General features: G+C 37.9%; 1 protein-coding gene across 1 annotated transcript in view; it reads left to right on the top strand.

Annotated features, from left to right (window-relative positions):
* Positions 1 to 20,462, top strand: part of il10rb (interleukin 10 receptor, beta) — a 31,858-nt gene extending 11,396 nt beyond the window's left edge. Inside the window, exons 3-7 of the mRNA XM_065273125.2 lie at positions 1,998 to 2,188; positions 2,276 to 2,433; positions 10,456 to 10,603; positions 15,866 to 16,023; positions 18,914 to 20,462. Coding sequence (XP_065129197.1) covers positions 1,998 to 2,188; positions 2,276 to 2,433; positions 10,456 to 10,603; positions 15,866 to 16,023; positions 18,914 to 19,222 — 964 coding nt within the window. The 3' untranslated portion in view covers positions 19,223 to 20,462. The remainder of the gene's footprint in view (positions 1 to 1,997; positions 2,189 to 2,275; positions 2,434 to 10,455; positions 10,604 to 15,865; positions 16,024 to 18,913) is intronic.
* The last annotated feature ends 462 nt before the right edge of the window (positions 20,463 to 20,924 follow it).

Genomic DNA, 20,924 nt, shown 5'->3' with positions numbered 1-20,924 from the left:
TAACTTCAATCTCTTTGCAATTTTTCTCTGAGAAACTATTTTTCGCTGCAGCATTGGGGGAATTGGTGATTCTCTGCCCTTCTTGACTTCTGAGAGACACTGCCACTCTGAGAGGCTCTTTTTATACCCAATCATGTTGCCAATTGACCTAATAAGTTGCAAATTGGTCCTTCAACTGTTCCTTATATGCACATTTAAATTTTCTGGCCTCTTATTGCTACCTGTCCCAACTTTTTTTGGAATGTGTAGCTCTCATGAAATCCAAAATGAGCCAATATTTGGCATGACATTTCAAAATATCTTACTTTCAACATTTGATATGTTATCTATATTCTACTGTGAATAAAATATAAGTTTATGAGATTTGTAAATTATTCCATTCCTTTTTTTACTCACAATTTCTACAGTGTCCCAACTTTTTCTGTTTTGGGGTTGTACGTGGCTTTGATTCAACAAAGGTGCTGAAAGCATTCTTAAGAAATGTTGGCCCATATTGATAGGATAGCATCTTGCAGTTGATAGAGATTTGTGGGATGCACATCCAGGGCACGAAGCGTTCTTTCCACCACATCCCCAAGATGCTCTTATTGGGTTGAGATCTGGTGACTGTGGGGGCCATTTTAGTACAGTGAACTCATTTTTACTTTTTTCACATTTTACCTGTATTTGCTGACAAAAAGAAATCACTGTGAAACAAATGCTTGCAGCTATCCAACAAGCAAATGGTATGCATCAGGTACAATGGGCCAAATAAAGTTTTCAAACAATAACAATTCATTATTAAATGCCAATGCGAAAGACGCAATGATATAGAAATAGCAGGGTCACAATAAATAGGATGAAAAGAAAAGATTGTATCTGAAAATATTTTTTCAAGTTAAACAAGATAAAGAATTATGCTGAGTTCAGACTGCATGATGGATTGGCGACAGGGGTTTTCATAATGCATGACTTTAACGTAGAAAGAGAATCGGTGACAACTTTGTCCCGGTCCGCAAACTATGTGTCACAACCAAACGCACGCGAGAAGTGACGCCAAGAATACAACGCGAGGCACACGTGCAAGACCAGAGTTCTCACGTGAGACTGGGATTATTATATAAAATGATAGCCTGCAAGAAGCTTGCCATACAAATTTTATGTGCACTCATTTGCAGCAGAAAGAAGAAGAAGAAATGAAGATTATGAAGGAGGAAATGTTTGGAGAGACTCCTCCCCGAACTTCCAGCTGTCCTGTATGTTGCTTTCTCAATGGTTGTAGGTCATCGCCGATGTTATTGTCAGTCAAAACATATTTCACACGGCATGATTTTGAATCGCTGACAGGTCCAGATATTTAGCATGCCAAATACCGTATCTCACAGATGTCGGCGACTCGTCTGTGATTCTCTCAGAACGCGTCTTTTTATAATTCACACTGCGATTCACCTGTGATTTCCGGCATTTGTCAGCGATTTCTCAAAACCAGGGCTAAAATCATGCAGTCTGAACTCCGCATTAGTTGGGAACAGTTTTCCAGAAATGCAACCCACCTGGAGTCAGGTTAGGTTGTCTGAGACTTTGCTAAGGTAAATAATCTTGAAACATTATTCCCACTTTAAAGGGATATTCCAGCAAAAAATGAAAATTACCCCATCAATTACCTCATTGCTAAAAAAAAAAACGTTATTTATTTAGTACAAACAAGCAGTTTATGACAAAGACGCTTCAAAATGTGTGTGATGCACATTCACCATAGAGGCTAGGATTTTCGAGGTTTTATCAACAGTTTAAGGATCCAATGGTGTTTTGAGGTTTCATAACGAGCTTTTCATTTGTTAAATATTTGCAGGCAGATGTAAATGGGGATCAATAGCAATGATTTATGCAAAAAATAAAAAAATTGAGGTTTCTGTTGTGCAACATTGATACGATGCACATTTAATATTGAATTATAATGAAGTACCTTCAATCTGCTAGCAGGAAATAACGTTTTGTTTCATGTGTTTCTCCAACAGGCAGTATAAGACCCGCAGGCCTGCTCATAGGCAGAACTGGAAGTCGGTATGTGTTGATGTGGTGGAACGACACTGTGATTTCTCTGATGCTGGTCTATTTTACTTTGGCATGTTTCTATTGCGTGTGAGGGCACAAATAGCTCAGCAATCTTCTCGTTGGATCCAGATTGAGTTCTGTCCTGATAAACATGGTGATATAATATAAACCTATTTCTTTCTAGCTTAGTTTTACTTTTGATATTGCTTTCGCATCTCTTACTTGTATTCACTGCTTGCAGCTGATTTAGGTCCTCCATCCAGTGTCAAGCTGAACTCACTAAAAGAAGGTTTGGAGATTACTATCTTTGACCCTCTAGACAACAACAACCAGTCCATGAAAGAGCTGGTACAAAATATGTATTACCAAATCCAGTACTGGAAGAAATATGAAGATCAGGTATCTATACCCACCATTGCATTAGAGGAATTCTTTCACACACAATATTTGTGTATATTTAATCTTTTTAAAGAAGCATTTCACAGTCAGACGTCCGTTTATCCTTGCACACAAACGCATCCCCTGCACAAAATCTCCACAGACGCGCTGCCTCAGCTCTGTGCTCGTAAGCTGAAACACGTCTTTGAAATAAACATGTCCAAACACGCAAAGTTGCTCTCTTGCCTCGAAACATTCACCAAACAAATGTTCATATCCTTATCTTATGCAGAAATGTTAAAGCAACACTATCTGTAATAGGTCTTCCCACCCATAGCCCCCACCTTGGAAAAATGAGGAATGAGTGTCTGTATTCTTTCACACTTAACAGAGATACAGGATTTCCTTCTTTCAATGATGCAAAATTGCGACTTTTACATCATTGAAAGAAGGAAGTGCCTCACTGAAATGAGTATTTCTCCCCTCTCAGGGGAAACTGAGGGAATGATGCACGACCATTCAAAAACATGACTGGGGTTCTAACGATACAAAGCTTAGCTATTGCAAATGGGTGAAGTTTCCCTTTAAAGCAAGTAGAATTGGTTAGCTGGTCTTTAATTTTTTGACTTTTGGACTTTTTGTAACAGTACAACAAAACTCATAAAGGCACAATTTTGGACACAGAAAAATTTAGTCAGAAATGGCATTATCAATTTTCGTCTGAAACGTCTGAAAGTATAAATCGTAAATAAACGGCGCTCTGCTTCTCTGATTTCAGTCTTACTGTAGCTTTTGTCACAAAGCGCGATCGTGGCTAGGCCTGTAATTACTTTATCGCACGATTAACTCATTCCATGCCAGCCTTTTTTCGAAAAGTTGCCCCCCCAGCATTTTTTGTTATTTTCACAAAATGCCTTCAGGGAAAATTTTCTTCTAAAAATATATAAACATACAAATATATCAAATGAAAGAACATACACATTGCTTTCAAATAAACAAACAAAACAAAACGGGGGAAAAAAAGATGTTTGATCCTGTCTATATTTTTTCTCTGCTTATAAACTCTTAAATATGGGTATAGTTCTAAAAAAAAGACAAATATATATTAATATATAAAGTGGGTAAATGTGCCATCTAGTGAATAATTGCGGTATTACAGATTGACATAAAAACTCATCAGGAACATGTTTTTTCATGCAAATGTTTTCTCTTAATTAAAGGTTCTTTAAGCGAATTCACACGTTTTAGACCATAAAACATTTTTTGTTACAAACAGCACACATCTCCTCACTATCTGCTTGCTACCTGAACGCTGATCAAACTGTAAAAAGAGCCCAGGCTCTACAAACTTCTATATATACACAGTGGCCAAACCTGCACCACGAAACAAAAGAAAGTTTTACAGCCAATAAACGCCAAGAAGGATTTGGGGGTGGGGGTTGGTCGCGTTCACGAAAGCACAGAAGGGAGGGGGAGGAGTTAGCTACGCTCCGTTTGTTTGAAAACAGTTCAAATATCAACAACAAGTGACGTCGAACATATTCGCTTGGAGAGCCTTTAATGAGATAACTTGTCAGTGACGGGGAAAGAGTTGTGTCTCAGTGTTTTTAGAGAGCCATAGTGTTAACATGCGTGTTGTTTGCATGCATAAAATGAATTCCATTATTATTTTAGCCGATCGTGCTACCATTGTCATTGCTCTATGCTGTCTGTCTCAGAGGAGTGGCAAACGCAGCTCGGGGTCCACATATGTGGAAGCACAGCCACCACTAACTTTTAACAAGATTTGCCCCAGAGTATGTGAGCGGAGTGGAGTGGAAAGAATTTGCGCTCCGCGCTCAAAGCATTTCATAATTACTCTGCTCAAGCTCCGCTCTGGGTATACAATTTTCCGCTCCTCGCTCACTCCCCGCGCCGTCCTTACTTACGAATCGCTCCGTTTTCGCTCTACGGCAAAAAAATTTTTTTTAAACAACAACGAATATGCAGTACTAAGAGAAGAACATCATATACTTTATTGGAATTTGAAACAGTAGCTAATATTAGCCGAAATTAGGCTATTATTTAGCTCACTTTTAAACAAAGCAAAACAAAAAATGTGTTGAAATTAAATAAATTATTAAATGAAAAATCTCATATAAAATAAATAATCAAACGAAAAACATCACATTAAATCAAAGAAAGAAATCACAAACTGAAATATTAATTTAAACAAATAGCCATACGAAAAAATATAGAGCTACTGCCTTCACTTTATGCCAACTTTTATAGGCTATTAATTACAGAACTATTCTGAACAAAACAAATGCTGGCTGGTTGAACATATTTTTTATTTTATATGCAGTTATTAACTGAAGAACATCACATACTGAAATAGCTAATATTAGCACAAATTAAGCTATCATTTAGCTCACTTTTAAACAAAGCAAAACAAAAAATGTGTTGAAATTAAATAAATGATTAAATGAAAAACCTCATATAAAATAAATTATCAAACGAAAAACATTACATTAAATAAAATAAATAAATCACAAACTAAAATATTAATTTAGACAAATAGCCAAACGAAAAAATATAGATATAGTCTACTGCCTTCACTTTAAGTCAACTTTTATATTAATACTAGAACTATTCTGAATCTAAACAAAACAAATGCTGGCTGGTTGAACACATTTTTTATTAACGCTATATCTCCAATGCTGTATTCACTTTAAGAAAAACGAGCTTTTGCCGAGTCGCAGGTGCCAAGCACTTGCGCTGAATTTCTATCCGCTCTTGCCCTGAGGGTGTGCACGCAATTTATATCTCTTCAATCACTTCCATGCAATTGTTCTATATTTCCCGAAGTGTGTATGCGCTCAGACTGCGTCCTCTTGTGCATTCGCAAATCCATCAGCCCTCGCGCGCTCTCTGGAAGGTGGTGCTTTGGTCCGCAACGCTCCGCTGATCGCGCGCGCGTCTCAACAAATGGTCTCTTTGCGTTGCGCTTGGTGCAGAGTGCTCATGGGAGTTGTAGTTTCCCAGTGTCGCGTATATAAATGTTTGTGAAAGTACTAGTAAGACAACAATACAAATGCAAACGAATGCAAGATATGTTTAGAAACATTTTAAGTCCCCCTCCGTTTTTATTCACAGTGGTTTGGTCCGGAGTCTGACGAGTCCTGACTCGTAATTGAGCGATAGTGGAGCGTTTTCGGAGCGAGAGAACATCACAATGCTCCGACAAAAAAAAAACGCTCCTCGCTCCTGGCAAAATTATGCCACTCCACTCCTCGCTCCGCTCCCACTCCGCACCGCTCACATACTCTGATTTGCCCTAAGTTAACTCTTTCCCCGCCATTGACGAGATATCTCGTCAATTAAGAGAAAACGCTTCCCCGCCAATGACGAGATTTTCCGTCTTTGCGCAATACCGCTATTATCCACCAGGTGGCGCCCTTCCGCAACTTTTTAAAACCGGAAGTATTGCCCTATGGCAAGCTGCTGCATGTCCGTGTCTGTTTTAAAGATCGCTCTGGATGGGATCTCTATGAAAAGTCAGTCACAAAAATGGAATTATTTTTGCTTTTTGCTCAAAATATGGCGTTTTTGCAAAAACCTACCCATATTCAAAAGCTGATTGCAAAAGAACCACTAAAGGTAGGATGAAACGGTTTTTTTTTTGTTTGAAAGCAAAGGGTCTGTTCTTTCATTTGGTATATTGTATGTTTATTTATTTAAAGAAGAACATTTTCTGGAAGGCATTAAACTTTGGTGAAAATCATGAAAAACGCTGGCGCTGGCTGGCAACTTTTTTTAAAAACTCTGGCGGTGAAAGAGTTAAACATTATTTTGCTAAAAACATCTAAATAAATGTCTGGTAATTAATTCATTATTTATTACCTCCGCGAACTGTCGCATTTTTATACAGTTAATGCGTAAGTAAAAGCATAGGTAAACAGCGTTTTGTCAACAGCCATTTCAAAAGCAACAACAAAATATGAATTATTCTGACATAAAATACCAGCAATTCACTGACATATATGCATTGTCTAAAGCGCACCGTCTAAACGGGCATGTCCGATTCCCTTTTGCTTATTTAGCGACAGGAAAAATGGTTTGTGCGTCAAGTGCACGGCCTAAAAGGTTTGTTCCTATTCTCGTAATGAGTAATGGGTGTGTTTTGTGCGTAACGTGCAATAAACCAATGTGAGTCTCAGCTCTCATCCCCTTTAAAAGCCAGTTGCGCTGGCGCCATGACGATTTCCTATTTTGATGGCGGAATTTGTAAACTAAAAACCTGAGCAGAGGAAGAAGACTACCAGTTTAAGATTGATATAAAAAATTGCGTTGTTTACATTTGTATTGAAACTGTTACAATCTAAGAAAAAAAAACACACATTAGTGTTGATTCTGGGACAATCCACCCATCTCTGTGTTATTTTTGAAACAACACATTTTGTGACATTTATTTTAACACAAATTCAGCACAAGACGACACAAAGGGCCCTATCTTGCACCCAGCGCAATTGACTTTGTCAGTGACGCATGTATCATTCGTATTTTGCACCGGCGCACAGCAGGTTTTTCCCTCCACAGACGCATGTCGGCAAACTAGGGAATGAACTTGCGCTCCCTGGGCGGTTCAGCGCAAAAAAGGAGGCGTGTTCCGGCGCAAACCATCCCTGATGCTATTTTGCAGTTTCAAAAAACAATTGCGCCACTGACCAAAAAAACTAGTATAAAGTCAATGGCGCGTTGCGCGTGGTTCATGCTATTTTAAGGGCGCATGCTTGACCATAATATAGCGTGCACAACACGCACACACTTTGCTTATCCAATCACAGATGCAACAGTTATTTTTGCAAATCATAAATTGTTACAATAAAAAATATTAACACATGAGATAAGGGAAATCATAGTGGTGAGCATTGTGGTGATAGTTTTTATTTATTGTGTGGCTACGTTAAAAAAATTCTCATGCAAATAACGATTAAAATATTTTCATAAGTTTGTTGTGTGGCTGTATTACATTTATTTTATGTAAATAATAATTCAAATGTTTTCATAAGAAACCTTAATGTATATGAACTTGATTTGTAAGTGTTCTTTGGGGTTGGACCTTGCTTGCGTTTCTTGGGTCCGATTTCAAAGCCCCCAAACCCTTTCAGCGGGTGGACGCAGATCTGTGTAGAGGCAGATCCACCTCCCGTTACACGGCGTGCCCTATTAAGCTGGCAAGCTTGGGATTCCCCGTCTCCTGACATCATTGTAGCGCTTGGCGCAACGATGGGGATGCCAGCTGATGAGACAATTGTGGCTATTCCCCCTCACCCCTGTTTAGCCTACGCTGATTTGGGTGGGTTTCTCCTATCCCTATACAAAACAACTTCTCTGTCTTTTACTGCTCTTACAAGAACGTCGGTCTCCTCGGCTGTGAACCGCTCCTGGCGTGCGCCTGGTAAATCCGTCATAATAATAGCAAATAATAAATTGCTTTAAATATAAAATTATTACAAAACATGTCATTTATGAATTTAATTTTAACAAATCAAAATAACTTGTACATCCTACTAAAGTAGCCTACATGCTTAATATAACTAGCTGCTTATAATAAACCCAAAGAAATTAAGAGATCATGACGAATAACAATTTATTATCTTTATTAATTAAAGCTCCAGTGTGTACTTTTTTTAGTTAATTCTTAGCAAAAACCCATGTTTTCTTCCAAAAGTATGTGCTCATTCATGTGTAATTACTTCCACCCCACTAATTAAAGTATTCTCGTAAGTGTAGAATCTGCTATTTAAAATACATACCGCCGTAGCGCTCTCTGGCTGAATCCATGTTGTGCCTCCATCTTTGAAATACATTCGCCGACGAGGGACATTCCTGAAATTCAAGCTCCGCCTTTCGCGCTTTCAGAGCACACTCAAGCTGGCCGCGAGCTGAAGCCTACGGAGGTTGCATGTGTAGGCGGTATACGTCATCAAGACAGTCTTATTTCAGAATATTAACAATTATAAAGCTGACATTTATTCTTAGTTAATTGTAAATTGATGTAATATGCTTATGACTTGCGAATGTAATGCTCAGTTAATTTAAATAAACCAGGCTTGATGACGTATGCAGCCCGGATATGCGACCTGCATTAGACTGAATCCTTCGGCCGCACGCCGTGATAAACCTGCGATCTAATGCTTTGAAAGCCTGTTGAAGAACTATTCTCGAGGACATTAAAACAAGTCGCCAAGGAAGCGAAACAGGGATTTTAAACGACAACGCGACAGGAAAAACATCAAGACCAAAGTCAATATTGGAGTTAGTTTTCCAAGATGGGGCTCATTGGACTCAAGTTACTTTCTATCTTCACCACAGGTAATTCAGCATATTCGTTTACATCTATACAGTTTATGTTGTAAACTTGAAGTTTTATAGTTCCTTGGCTAACTATAGCATGGGTATGCGTAACACTTGTTAGTGTAAACGTTCATGTGGTTTAATGTCTTGGAACAGCCACACGCCGTCTCTCCGCCCATTTATGTAATCTGAGGTACTGAGATAAATGTTTTTCATCTTTTCTGAACTCTAACACAAACACACGGTGTACAGCGCTATTTTTAGCTTTTCATTGATAAGAGCGTCTGATCTGCGCGTTTTACGTTTCATTTTACAAGCGTGTGAAAGTTGAGCGATCTTATTACCAATATCAGAGAAAGCTCTTACATATACACGGACATGTAACGTTTACTTAAACATAAGCATTGGACTCTGACATATTAGTTCGCGTCCATTTAAACCCGTCATTACTCTAGCTCATGAGTAAATGACAGGAGAGGAACTGGTCCACAGACCATCTCCTCAGTAATCTGAAGAGAAGCGGTCGAAAATGGACAAAAAGAGACCGATTTAAACACCAAGTGTAAACGTAATGTCTCTCTCTCGTCCACTTGTGATCTGATCGATGAAACACATCTTAATACCAAGTTTAACAGCCCCTGTGATATTTTTCCTCGCGTGGATGAAAAAGGAGTGTCTAAGCTACGTTTATGATTGCTTTTTGTAACTTATGTGATTTTAAGCGGACATATCATGACAATCAGACTTTTTACATGTTTAACATAAATCTGTGTGCTTTGACGGATCACAGGCAAAGGACAATGCAAATTGTTCATTTTTTTTCATTGCTTTTGCTTTAGCTACTGGAAGCCATGTTAACCTTGGCATGACAGGGCCACCGTACTAGTTAAAACGCGTTCCGAATGGGGGGGGGCTAGAAACTAATAATCAGTTGGTTGTCATATAGAGCTTTACCGCTAGATGGGAGTAGATCCTACACAGTGGGGCTTTAACATTACCATTCCGGAGTTAACAAAATAAGGTTGAGTTTCTTACCTTATACTGATATTACAGTGGCCAGTCTTAACAGTGTTTTATATTCAGCTCATCTTGATTTAATAATTTTATTTCGCTGAATGTAAAAAAATCCATATCTGAATGAATGGTACTCAGGAAGTACAATATACGTGCATTAGTAAGACCTTACGGCAGATCATGTTGAACCGCGTTTTCAAAAGATATTGCAGGCAAACACAGACATTTGCATCTGGACGGGATTAAATTTCTCAGAGGACCTCTGAGTTCGGCGAAAAACATTAGGTAAATTGCTCTGGAATTTTTAAGTAGGTCGTCAGAGAAAAACACAGATATTGCCATTCGGACTGGGTTAAAAACACTGAGAAGCATGATTTTCTCAGAGGTCCCCCTGTAAAACTAATCCCGTCCGAAATAGGGCTTAAGTCAGAATACTTGGCTTAAAAATATTAATTATGGTAATAAGTCAAAAATGTCCTTATGTTATTGTTTTCTAAACTTGTGATGATTACTTTTTACTGCCATTTTACACATTTTTATTGAAATTTTCACACATTAATTATACACTGAATCGCATGATTTGATGATATCAAACGGGCCTTTATTTTAGCACCAGAACACTGTTTTGATCAATCAGCTTTTATGTAAATGCAAAAACCCAAGTTCTTATTTTTTATCTTTGCAATATAGAAGGCTGAGATCCTGCCAACACCTAATAATGTTGCAACATTGTCTGGGCTGGATAGATGGACGTATTATTGCATAAGAGTTCAATCCCGCTGTGAGTTCTACAACAAGAGCAGTGTCTTTAGTGAAACACACTGCACAAAGACAGGAGGTAAGAAACCCTATACACAACTCAGTGACCTTGAGTTTACTGTCAAAATGTTTCCAGTTAAGGTATGAAAAACAAAATGGTAATTCAAACAGGGAATAAACTCTAAATGTACAGTAAGTGTAAGCGCAATTTCCTGAATAAAAATAACCCCTCCCCAAAGAACACACAAACTCTCTACAATTCACAGTGGACTTTCCACCAAGCCCATTAGGTTTTCAAATATCACACCTTCAGGGCGTCATGCATCTGTATATACTCAAAGCAAACTGTATATGAAATGCTTCATTCTACATGCACAAAGAATCTGAAACTGATCTTATTTGGTTTCAATTGAAATATCTCAATTCATACTCATAACAACATAATTCAATGTTAAAATGTAACAAATACATTAAGACAGACACCTCCCAAACTAGACTTGAATCAATCACTCACTGTATGCAAATTAAGGACATCCCTGAGTTTTACAACAACCAATCAGTACCAAATACCTATATGCTTTGTCTCTCTGGATATTTAAGGAAATGATGTAAATGGTTCAGAGGGATTTTCTGTACTTGGAAATTCATTGCATACTTGGTAAAGACGAAGATCTTGTTACAGATTCCAGATGCGATTCCAGATGCATCATGTATTTTTATTTTATTTTATTTTTGAGGAATCTGTAACCAGATCTTCATCCTTACCAGGTATGCAATGGTTTTTCGTTTGATTGTTTCGTATTTAATTTGAAATGTAAATTGGCTTCTTCTGAATTATATTTTTCCTACCTGGTTAATAAATTGTTTTATACCATGGTCTGTTTAAATACTCGATTCTGATTGGCTGGAAGGTGTGCATTAAAACCGTTTAATGCACAGGTAGTTCCAGTCAGTTTGATTACAGTTAGAAATTAATCCGCTACTATAAACATTGGTTACCATAGTAACACAGTTACACTTGCAGAGAGAGTGAGCGAGAGAGAGTAAGTGCGTCTCTCTTTAAAGTGCGCCGGTTTTATTTCACACTTTACAGAAATAAATAAATGACATGATTAGTTCAAATAAAGATTGCCTTGTCACTGTCAGCGTTGCCGGTCATTCATAAATTATTTTAACTCTTTCACCGCCATTGACGAGATATCTCGTCAATCAAGAGAAAACGCTTCCCTGCCAATGACGAGATTTTCCGTCTTTCCGCAATACCGCTATTATCCACCAGGTGGCGCCCTTCCACAACTTTTTAAACCCGGAAGTATTGCCCTATGGCAAGCGGCTGCATGTCCGTGTATGTTTTAAAGATCGCTCTGAATGGGATCTCTTTGAAAAGTCCGTCTCACAAATGGAATTATTTTGCTCAAAATGTGGTGTTTTTGAAGAAACCCACCCATATTCAAAAGCTGATTACAAAAGAACCACTGAAGGTAGGATGAAACGGGTTTTTTTTTTTTGAAAGCAGAGGGTCTGTTCTTTCATTTGGTATATTGTATGTTTATATATTTAAAGAAGAACATTCTCTGGAAGGCATTAAAATTGAAAAACGCTGGCGCTGGCTGGCAACTTTTTAAAAAAACGCTGGCGGTGAAAGAGTTAATAAATCAATTAAAGAATCATTAAGTTAGCTATATGCTTAAGCAAAGACGTTTCCAGCATTGAAGGACTTTCAGGGCTTTGCCCAGACCATATTAAAACAGGGATCACTCAAAGAGTGTATAAAGTGTATAAGAATATTAACATGATCTGTAGCATATAAAAGTGTACTCGGCTAATCGCGGCGGGTCGCAGGAGTAAATGTCACAAGAACAATAATCTTTCCTCTCAAGTAGATTTTGCACGTGAGTTTTACTCAGACATGACCTGAATGAGCTGATGATGTCACAGAACCGCCAAAATTAGATTATTAAACTGCTGCGCCGAAGGAATAACGATCAAGTGATAAATAAACCTACAATACTGTATACCTACTGTATAAACATCTTATGCATGTAACATACAGAACGTCTAAAACATAATATAAACAGAACATCTAAAACTAAATATAAACGTATTGCTGCTGGAGACTTACCATTGGCTGTTGTAATTGAATAAATAATGAGGTCAGTGTAAGGAAATATTACAGGGGCTATTTTGGGGATGTTTTCATAAATATTATTTTGTTTCATGGTAATATGTTTTATATTATTACGATTAATGTAATAATGTGTTAAATTATTTGATTTAAATATTAACCCTCTAGGCGCCACGGTCGACTTTTGTCGACAAGATGCGTCACTGAATGTAACTGCCGATTTTGTCACATAGGGTGTCAAATTTCGTTCATCCTCCCCCTCCACTAGATGGCAGACATGTCATACTTTATACCGGACTCAGAAAAACAGCATGCTTTTATACAAACTCTTAGAGCAAGAGCGCATTGAAGTGCGCAACAGCATAGCTAGTGTGCAAGTGAGTCATTTTATCAGAGCGATAACCTCAGCGAGTTTTTTCAATACATGATCATATAAATGGCATCAAAAAAGCTTACCTGCAATGAAGTGTTGGGTCTTATATTCGCTGACAATGATTCTGAAGGGGAATATCTGCCTTCAGAAGATGCTGGTGATTCATTTAGTGACCACGATTCAGACGCGCCCCTGCTTTGCAATCATGCAGCTGGCAAAGTGAAAGTGTAGCTATACACCAAGCACATGATGAATCCTTTGCCCAATGTCAGTGGTGGGAATGTTACACGGGGTCGGAGAATTCATCGGGTTAGCAAGCGTGTTACAGGTGTGGGGAATGAGGCTGGAGGTATTATGCGCGTCCAGTCTTTTTACCGTGCAAGCAATGTAGAGCGAGCTGCGTCTTCCCGAGCGGGCCCTGGGAGTCTGTCGGGCGAGCGGCCGACTTCCAGTGCTCCGTCCCGTGTACCTCATCACAATCACGGCGACAGTAAAGGCAATAGTCCCAGCTGTGCAAATTCTCTCCACTCGGGGCGCATGCGAGGCAGATCTGGCCATGCGGCTCGTAGCAGGAGCAGAGGCGGTGTTACACGGGGCAGAGGAGGAGCCATTATGCATAACGTTAGTCTATCGACGCGCAGATCAGTTTGTTTACTACTTAGTATTTACCTGAGCATTCAGTATTGTGCAATATAGCATACAGAAGGTTAGGGACATTTTTGGGGGAAAGAAGTGCTGCATTTTATCATTCAAACATGTGACTTTTCATAAAAATTCAAGATGGCTGCCACATATGACGTCATAATATGCAAATTTAATGGGACATTTTATTCCCCTCCATAAAGTGTGTCATCCTTAATATTTCTCTAATTTACATAAAGTCTCTATCTCTTATCACGTTTAAGATATAGCCTTTTGAAAGTAACATGTCAAAATTAAACGTTTTAGGAAAAAACCTCTGGCGCCTAAAGGGTTAAAGATACTTTTTCAAGTTACCGTTGTAGAGATCAGTGGTTCCACTCCGGTAGCTAAATAGATTCAACAGAGTGGCAGAAACTGAGTAACCCATAGGCTACCGAGAGCAAAGAAACGTATTCTATAGGCTAGATTTTTTAAGACCTAGCCCTATGTCTATTTCTAACAGACTGTATGCAGTAAAGCCAAAGCACAATGACATAATAACTTGATTTAAAAGGTTTACATAGGCTATTGTCCGGTTTCATATTTGTCAGTAAACTTTTCAAAATACATTCGGGGCTAAACTCAAAACATTCGGGGCTGAAGCCCCGGGAAAATCGCCCTGGCGACGCCCCTGTGCTTAAGCAACGAGGGGATAGACTTTAAAGAAGAGACGCACACAGCCACAGGTAACTTGCGCACGCATCTCTTGCTCTCTCTCTCTCTCTCTCTCTCTCTCTCTCTCTCTCTCGTGTCTTTCTCTTTCAGTTCTCAGTCTCTCTCTTTTAATAATGAATTTAAATAAATGTGATAATTAATTTAAATAAAAGCAATACAATGGCACTACTTTTTTCAAAGCGGACAGAGTGCAAGCCTTAACTTAAGAAAATGACCGTCATTTTACCCGTCTGTTAAAAAATGACACTGTAAACATTAATTACAGCTTTAACTTGGCAAATAACCAAGGTATAAACGGGATAATCCACGGCTAGTCATGCATTAAAGGGTTTTAATGCACTTCGCAGAGGTTCTTCGCCTCTACGTCGTGCATTAAAACCCTTTAATGCATGGCTAGCCGTGGATTATCCCTTAAATGTTTGACTTTATTCTGTGTTGACACTGCAAGTTATAACGATGTTTCTGTTGTTACTGTAAGGACTGAAATCAGGCTAGTATCGGCCTAAATCCCGGTTGGTTAGTACATAATGCATCAGCTGAGGATTTGAGAGATATGACTAGCACTTGGCGTTAGTTTAAGTGAACTTAGAAGCGTGGAGGCTAACAATGTGTTTCTGTTTAGAGTAACATTTCTGATTACTCTAAATAGGGTCAGCCTCAACCTCTGATTATTTCAATATTTTTCAATTCATTAACTTTGGTTAGAAATAATTATTGTAATAATTAATTGTCACCTCTAAGGGGACTAAATAAAGTATGTTTAAAGTTGAGCAAGCATAGAGCGGTCGCTTAAACGTATAATCCAACCTCTAGCAGTGTCCAACACTGATTCGCTTATGACAGTTGACCAGTATATTAATTATAAGGCCCGTACTAGGATCATGCGCGACTATGAGAACTGAATGAACGAGTGTAATGCCAGAGCTGAATCAAAATAAATAAACAAACATCCATCTAAATTCTGTAAGTGTTAAAAGTAATAATGAATCCGATATGCTTTATAAAAAATGCAACCTTTATCTTTTGGAGTCAGATAAATCTACCTAAATTACGTAACACCAAAACGTCATCTGTAAGCGTTTATAAAAGACCGAACGCGCTACAATCCTTCATCCTTCCCCGAATTGGGCCACTGGATGGATGGGTGATATATTTTTCCCCCTTACAATAAGCAATAAAAGAGCGTCCCCATCACTGAAATGGTCAATAACTTAAGTTGAATCTCACAAAACTCCTGTTATAATTAATGATTAGTAAAGTCAGCAGGTGTGTTTTACTTGCGGTATGCACAGACTTTCAGTGCAGACACATAACAGCGACTTTCGCAAGGTTTACATCATCTGATCAGCATTTGATCAATTGGAGCACCCTTAACACAGAATATGCTTAGAATGACCAATGAGTGTTCAGTACATTTCATGCACAGCCCTTGCAAACAGCTGTTTCAGATGCTTCATAAAGGGAATGTGTTTTATGTGTGATTTCAGGAGAAACTACATACCTGGAGATATTTCTTTATTTCCTGTTGTCACTGGTGATGTGTTTGCTGTTGGGGTTGGTACTGTCATTAGGCTGCTACAAGACTTACAAGACCTTAACTAGCATTTTTTACCCAGCTACTCAACTTCCAGTGTACATCCATGAGGTATAGAACATATTTCATTGTGAAAATAATGTTACAATCTGGCATCATATTATTTCATTACATGCTACAAAAAAATGACATGCTACCTTTTGTATGTTTGAAAAAAATATATTATATTTTATAAAATTCACACCCCACACTATTACAGTATACACTTCAAATTTATGGTGCAAAGGTTGCTTTGGAGTTTAGTCATCATTACTAAATCTATTAAATGCACCTACTATTATTCTATAAATATTAAACATGCTTTGACCAGTGATGGACTGTGAATCTCATGTACGATATGGTATCTGGTGTACGTGGCTTGTGTGTCCTATTACCACCATATATACAACCCCAAATCAGAAAAAGTTGGGACATTGTAGAAATTGTGAGTAAAAAGGAATGGAATAATTTAATAATCTCATAAACTTATATTTTATTCACAATAGAATATAAATAACATATCAAATGTAGAAAGTAGAAAGAGACATTTTGAAATGTCATGCCAAATATTGGCTCATTTTGGATTTCATGAGAAAGTTGGGACAGGTAGCAATAAGAGGCCAGAAAAGTTAATGTACAAATAAGAAACAGCTGGAGATGGACCAATGTTTTAGGAATAGGAATGTTGTCCCATTCTTGTCTAAAACATGCTTCTAGTTGCTCAACTGTCTTAGGTCTTCTTTGTCGCATCTTTTTCTTTATGATGCATCAAATGTTTTCTATGGGTGAAAGATCTGGACTGCAGGCTGGCCATTTCGGTACTCAGATCCTTCTTCTACACAGTCTTGACGTTGTAATTGATGCAGTATGTGGTCTGGCATTGTCATGTTGGAAAATGCAAGGTCTTCCCTGAAAGAGATGACGTCTGAATGGGAGCATTTGTTGCTCTTAACCTTTCAGCATTGATGTGGCATAGGCAGCTTACACATCTGGAAAGGCATCAAGCACTCATGCAACCCCAAACCATCAGCGATGCAGGTTTCTGAAATGAGCGCTAATAACAACTTGTCCTCTTAAGTCCGGATGAAATGGTGTCCCAGTTTTCCAAAAAGAACTTTACATATTGTTTCGTCTGACCACAGAACAGTTTTCCACTTTGCCATCGTCCATTTTAAATGAGCCTTGCCCAGGGAAAACGCCTGTGCTTCTGGGTCATGTTTAGATATGGCTTCTTGTTTGACATAGACTATAGAGTTTTAGCTGGCAACGGCCAATGGCACGGTGGATTGTGTTCACCGACAATGTTTTCTGGAAGTATTCCAGAGCCAATGTTATGATTTCCATTACAGTAGCATTCCTGTATGTGATGCAGTGCCGTCTAAGGGCCCGAATATCACGGGCATCCAGTATGGTTTTCCAGCCTTGACCCTTACGCACAAGAGATTGATCCAGATTCTCTGAATCTTTAGATGATATTATGCACTGTAGATGATGATAACTTCAAACTCTTTGCAATTTTTCTCTGAGAAACTCAGAAAACTTTTTTTCACTGCAGCATAGACCTTTCTCACAACTTCCGTATTTATGACCGGAACTACGCAATCGTCGCGGAAATCTACTTCCTCCGCAGTCAAGGCAATGTAAAAAGCCGTATCTGTTCCATCAATTCCCTGTTGATGGTGAAGGTATACAGAAGTGGATTCAGGCTATCCGGCAAGACTTATAATGTGTCGTTTTAGTTAACAGTTCAGTAACCGTTATACTCGCTCTCTACTTACCTAGAAATTTATGGACAAATTCTTCATGGAAAAAGTTTTCCTCCATTAGTCGTGTCACATCAGCAAATGTAATATTTGGCAAATCCGTTAATGAAGTTTTGTAGACTCTTTGATCCATTTTAAACTTGCCCGGGTTTATGTTTTTCTAGTGTGTTGACGCTTGACAGGAACTCCGCTTACACGACGATTATGTATTTCCGGTTACTGTGAGAAAGGTCTATTGGGGGAATTGGTGATTCTCTGCCCATCTTGACTTCTGACAGACACTGGCACTCTGACAGGCTTTTTTATACCCAATCATGTTGCCAATTGACCTAATAAGTTGCAATTAGTCCTTAAGCTGTTTCGTATGTGTACATTTAAATTTTCTGGCCTCTTATTGCTACCTGTCCCAACTTTTTTTGGAATGTGTAGCTCTCATGAAATTTCAAAATGTCTCACTTTCAACATTTGATATATTTTACACAGTATAATATATATATCATAAGTTTATGAGATTAGTAAATTATTCCATTCCTTTTTTACTCACAATTTCTACAGTGTCCCAACTTTTTCTGATTTGGGGTTGTATATGCAACCAATTATTTTACCAATAGAGCACAAAATTTACAAGAACATAAAATCTCTCATTGATCTAGACACTTATTTTTATTTCAAAATGCACTACATTGATGTAATAACCTTCAAATGCACAAAGTAACTGAATTTGTCCAGTCTGATGATGGTGTAAAGTAAATAATCACAAAATTAGCAAACATATTTGTATTTTCTTGCATTTCATAATAAGCATGTGATTAATCAAACCAAAAGTGTCTCTCTATTCAGTCTCTCTATTCACTGGAGTAACACACTAAAACACCGAGCTTAGCTGCGACTAGTCGTAACTTTAGGTGATGCAACAGGTGTAAAAACTTAAAAGTGACAAAGCAGGGCTAACCTCATGTGGGTGTACTTTATTTGCACATTCTTATGAAAAAAGTTATGGTACATTCTCCTGGGATATTCCCAAAATGTTAAGGAGTTTGTGGTTCGTTTAACTTGACTGACATGAGCTCCACTGCCCAATTACAGCTTTGCAGATCCATCTCCAAACGATTTCTGCATATAAGCTCTATTTTCCCACTTCTTTAGACTTCAGAATGAAATGATTTTTAAATCTAACCTTAAACTATCTCTGTCTTCAGGACTGGGCAGCTGATATGCCATGGCTTTTGATTCCTGAGTCTGAGACTGTCTGTGAGCACCTGGACATTACCAGTGAGATAAACATTGCAGTTGCAGTGATGGATGACAATATCTCAGAACAAGATCGAGGCACAGATCAACACGACAGTGGAGATTCTGGCTTTAACTCCACAGAGGAGGACTCATGCCATAGACATTATGGCCTAACAGAACACATCACATGCAATGACGATCAGATTGAAGACATGTGTAATATAAAAAACAAACAGATGCTTGAAAGTCTGTGTTTAAAACAATTAACACAGTAAAATAGAGATTTACATGGAGATTAAGGCAAGCCAAGCCTTTCCTTAAATGTAAATACATTTTATACACACATTGTACAAATCTAGCATAGTTTTGGTCGACATATACATTACTTCTTTAGAGATGATGTGGAATATTTTATGTTTAGATTGTCTTTGAGCAGCTTACAAATTATAAAAATCACAAGCCATGATTAGCTTTTGTTTTGCTTTGTCTAAGCTTTGACATAGCCCTATTTAGTCTCACCTATCATATGTGTGAATTTATATATATGACATGCAAAAACTAAAAAGGGTGTGGTAAAACTGAAAACCGTTTTATTATTTGATTTCTTTATGAAGTCTGTTTCCTACATTGTCAGATTTTTTTGTCTTTTGACAAAAACAAAAAGCTTATTCTCTTCTTAGAATACTTTACACTTTATTGTGGCCATTATTTCCCACTTGTTTCTACCACTGTAAATTTGGGTAACACTTTATTTCGATAGTCCACTTTAGACATTTTACTAATTATAAGTAACTTTGCAACTACTTATCAACTACCAATCTTTAGAGAATTAGTAGACTGTCTGCTTAATATCTACTAACACTTTATTGTGATGATATCTCAACAGACTTTCAACTGACTATAAGTATCTTTGCAGGTGCATGTCAACTTATTCCACTAACCCAAACCTCTTCCCTAACCCCAACCATTAGAGTCTACTAATACTCTAATGACAGTTAGTTGACGTATAGTTGCAAATTATTGAAAGTTAGTTGACATGTAGTTGCAAAGTTGTTTATAGTTAGTAGAATGTCTAAAGTGGACTATCAAAATAAAGTGTAACCTAAATTTGTTTTAAGAACATCTCATATTGAGGTGACACTATTATTAACTTGGTATAAGCACTTTTTGTTTCATTGCCTCTGTATGACACATGATATGTTGATTTTTGTTCCTAAACTTTGTAAGTTGCTTTGGATAAAAATGTCTTCTAAATGCCTAACCGTACATGTAAATATTTTTGGGTCCTTCACATGTCATTTCCCAGTCCCTGACTTTAGGTTTAGCAAATTACATAGGGACGGTTTCCCAGACAGGGATTAAACTAATCTTTAAAAGCTGTCCAAGCTGAAAACAACTTGCACTGACATATCTTAAAATACATCATTCTTTATTTTGCTTCAAAATGCAAACAAGTAATGTTTTTATAAAGGCATGTTAATTAAACTAAGGCCTAGTCCTGGTTTAAAGCTCCCATTCTTTCTGTGTTTTTGAAGCTTTGATTGTGTTTATAGTGGGCTATATAACATGTGTTCATGTTTCTCGTGTAAAAAAACGCTGTATTTTTCACATAATTTACTTATTTGTATAGTGCTGTTTTCACTGGCTTATGTCTTCCTTGTTCTATGAAGTCCCTTGAGTTCGAATTGTGTAGTTTGTTAAGTGTGTTGTGATTCGATAGCAGCTTATCTTAGCAGAGCCGTTTGAGCCAAAGCTGGTGACTGACAAAAAAACGTTGTCCTTGCGTCATTAAAGCAATATTTGATGAAGAAGATACGCCACTGCCTCCATCTACCGAGTCTTTATAGTCCAAAGAGTCACAGAGTTCTTTTTCAAAAAACAAAAGGTTGTTGAGGCGGGTAGTAACTCATGGATGCAAATTGGGTTGTGAAGGTGGTTCATCAATTGCAGTTAGATCGGCGGGTAACCTGTGTCAGA

The sequence above is a fragment of the Paramisgurnus dabryanus genome, chromosome 15 (assembly GCF_030506205.2).
Source record: "Paramisgurnus dabryanus chromosome 15, PD_genome_1.1, whole genome shotgun sequence".
Taxonomy (NCBI): Eukaryota; Metazoa; Chordata; class Actinopteri; order Cypriniformes; family Cobitidae; genus Paramisgurnus; species Paramisgurnus dabryanus.
This window is presented reverse-complemented; position numbering and strand designations above follow the sequence as displayed.